General features: G+C 45.4%; 1 protein-coding gene across 1 annotated transcript; it reads right to left on the bottom strand.

The window, feature by feature from the left end:
- Nucleotides 1-233: 233 nt before the first annotated feature.
- Nucleotides 234-1,487, bottom strand: LOC133979343 (C2 calcium-dependent domain-containing protein 4C). Its single transcript, XM_062417858.1, has one exon. It carries the CDS (start codon nucleotides 1,485-1,487, stop codon nucleotides 234-236), a length of 1,254 nt encoding a protein of 417 aa, XP_062273842.1.
- Between the last annotated feature and the right edge of the window lie 518 nt (nucleotides 1,488-2,005).

Raw genomic sequence — 2,005 nt, 5'->3', positions numbered from 1 at the left:
AATTTAATGCCATTACTGCATTTTATTACTTTTTCCACAAATGCCACGAGGCCTAAAACATGAAGCAGTATGTAAACAAGTAAACAAGCCTTTTAAGTTTGATTTTAAAGTTGCTCTGGGTGTTGATAGCCTCCAAATGATTCATTATTCTGTGTGTGTTCTGTCAACACCTGTACATATTGGAATAATTAACTTGAGAAACGTTGTTATTTATAAGGGAAATGTATATTTCTCTACCCATTTTTAAGGGGGAGTAACTGCAACAGAGGTTTGGTGATTACCCCGATCACTGTCGCCCTCCTCAGTGTTCCAGCTGCAGGTTTATCCACCACTTTCAACTTGAGCTGCAGCTCCAGCAGATCCTCTCGACTCAGCTCTGTGAAGAAGAAATCTTCATTAAACACAGGGCTGCGGCAGTTCCTGATGGTGGCACTCTGCTGTTGCTGTAGCTTCCCTGGTGTCAGACACACACTCACTGCACAGTTCAGAGGTCGCGTGTCAGCTTGGTCCCGTAGACCTTCCACAGACACCACACGAACTCTGAGTGTGGAGAGGGATGACAGCAGGTTGTTGGAGAAAGTAGTGTGCTCAGCTGAGAGCCGAACTTTACCATGGCCCTGTAAGGGGAGGACATGCTCACGCCGAAGTCTCTCCTGGCACTGCAGAACATCCAGTGGGAAGAGGACGGGTGGGGCGAGGTTGAGTGAGCTTCCCTTTAAGCTTGGAGGGGTGCTGGGAGAGGTTGTTAAACTTACAGCCCCCCTCTTCCACTTCCCTGTATCTTCTCTGTTGTCAATTAGAGAAGGGCAGGATATTGCTCCTCTAAGATGGCCACTGCCTGATGGGATGGAGAGGGAATATTTACCACCATAAGGGGAACTGAGAGGAGAGGAGTCACTGGAAGAAGGTGTTTCACTTTCTGTGCTCCCTGTCTCTGAGAGGCTCTTGCCTGCAAACCGAGGGAAAAACCCAGATAAAGTTGAGGTTTTCTTGGGCTGGTTTGTCTGCTTTGCTAGCCTGGGTGCTGTAGTAGGAGTGCTTCTATCAAACATGTAAACCAGGCATTTTGAGTGGAACAAAGATTCCTTCCTTCGAGTGTTGGGGCTCTCATATAAACCAGCCATACCATAGCCCTCTGCAGAAAATGGCAAAGGTTTCTTTGCAGCTCTCTGCAGCACTGCTGAATCACTATTCTTTGTCTTCACATCATTTTTTTTAACATGTTTAGTGTCTGAGGGAATTTTGCTCCTGGGCATCTGGTTGTCACTGTTCAGGTAAGGTGGACTTGCCTCAGCTCTCAGTAGAGGACTCCTCTTGCAGAGCCGTGGAGGCAAAAAGAACTCTGGGATTTTGTCTGGTGTGAGGATGTTGTTGTGTAGATTGGCCTTGGAAGAGAGGAAGAGGTCTTCCTCGCTCTTCCCCATGTAACGACTCAGCTCCAGAGGAAAGCTCTCCACGCTCTCCCTAATCTTCTCAAGGACCCACATAGTTATTTCCCGATGAGTTAAAACGACTTGAGTGTAAAAATCCTTGCACACAACAATAAAAAATTGAAAATAATTATTTTGATGAGTCGATCAGGCAAAGCATGAAGCATAACACACTTTTCAGAACTAGAATAAGAAGAAGTACAATATTTTATTCCAGTTAGGGAAGTCACAAATATTTCTTCTTACCTGCTGAAGTTGTGATGTGTCCACCTCTGAGGAAAGATCTGTATATGTTTGACGGTTTTGCCAGTGACAGATTTTAAAGGACACTGTGAGACTCTGCATCACTGGTCTGCCGCCCCCACCTGCGTCACAAAACAGGCTGTACACATACATTAACACAACTAACAGACACAGTGTAGCTACTCAGTGCCCGTTGGTGGGTGGCAATCACAATCAGGTGCATTGGTGTGCATTTAATTTTGCTACAAGGATGGGATGTGGGCTTGTCAGTGAACAATTCCGACAATTTACGTCAACACTGGATTGTACTTTTCTATTGTACTGTAAAAAAA

Source organism: Scomber scombrus, chromosome 4, assembly GCF_963691925.1.
Source record: "Scomber scombrus chromosome 4, fScoSco1.1, whole genome shotgun sequence".
Taxonomy (NCBI): Eukaryota; Metazoa; Chordata; class Actinopteri; order Scombriformes; family Scombridae; genus Scomber; species Scomber scombrus.
This window is presented reverse-complemented; position numbering and strand designations above follow the sequence as displayed.

What these genes read in the sequence shown, in the direction of transcription:
- LOC133979343 (XM_062417858.1), bottom strand. Translation starts at nt 1,487, where the DNA reads ATGTGGGTCCTTGAGAAGATTAGGGAGAGCGTGGAGAGCTTTCCTCTG.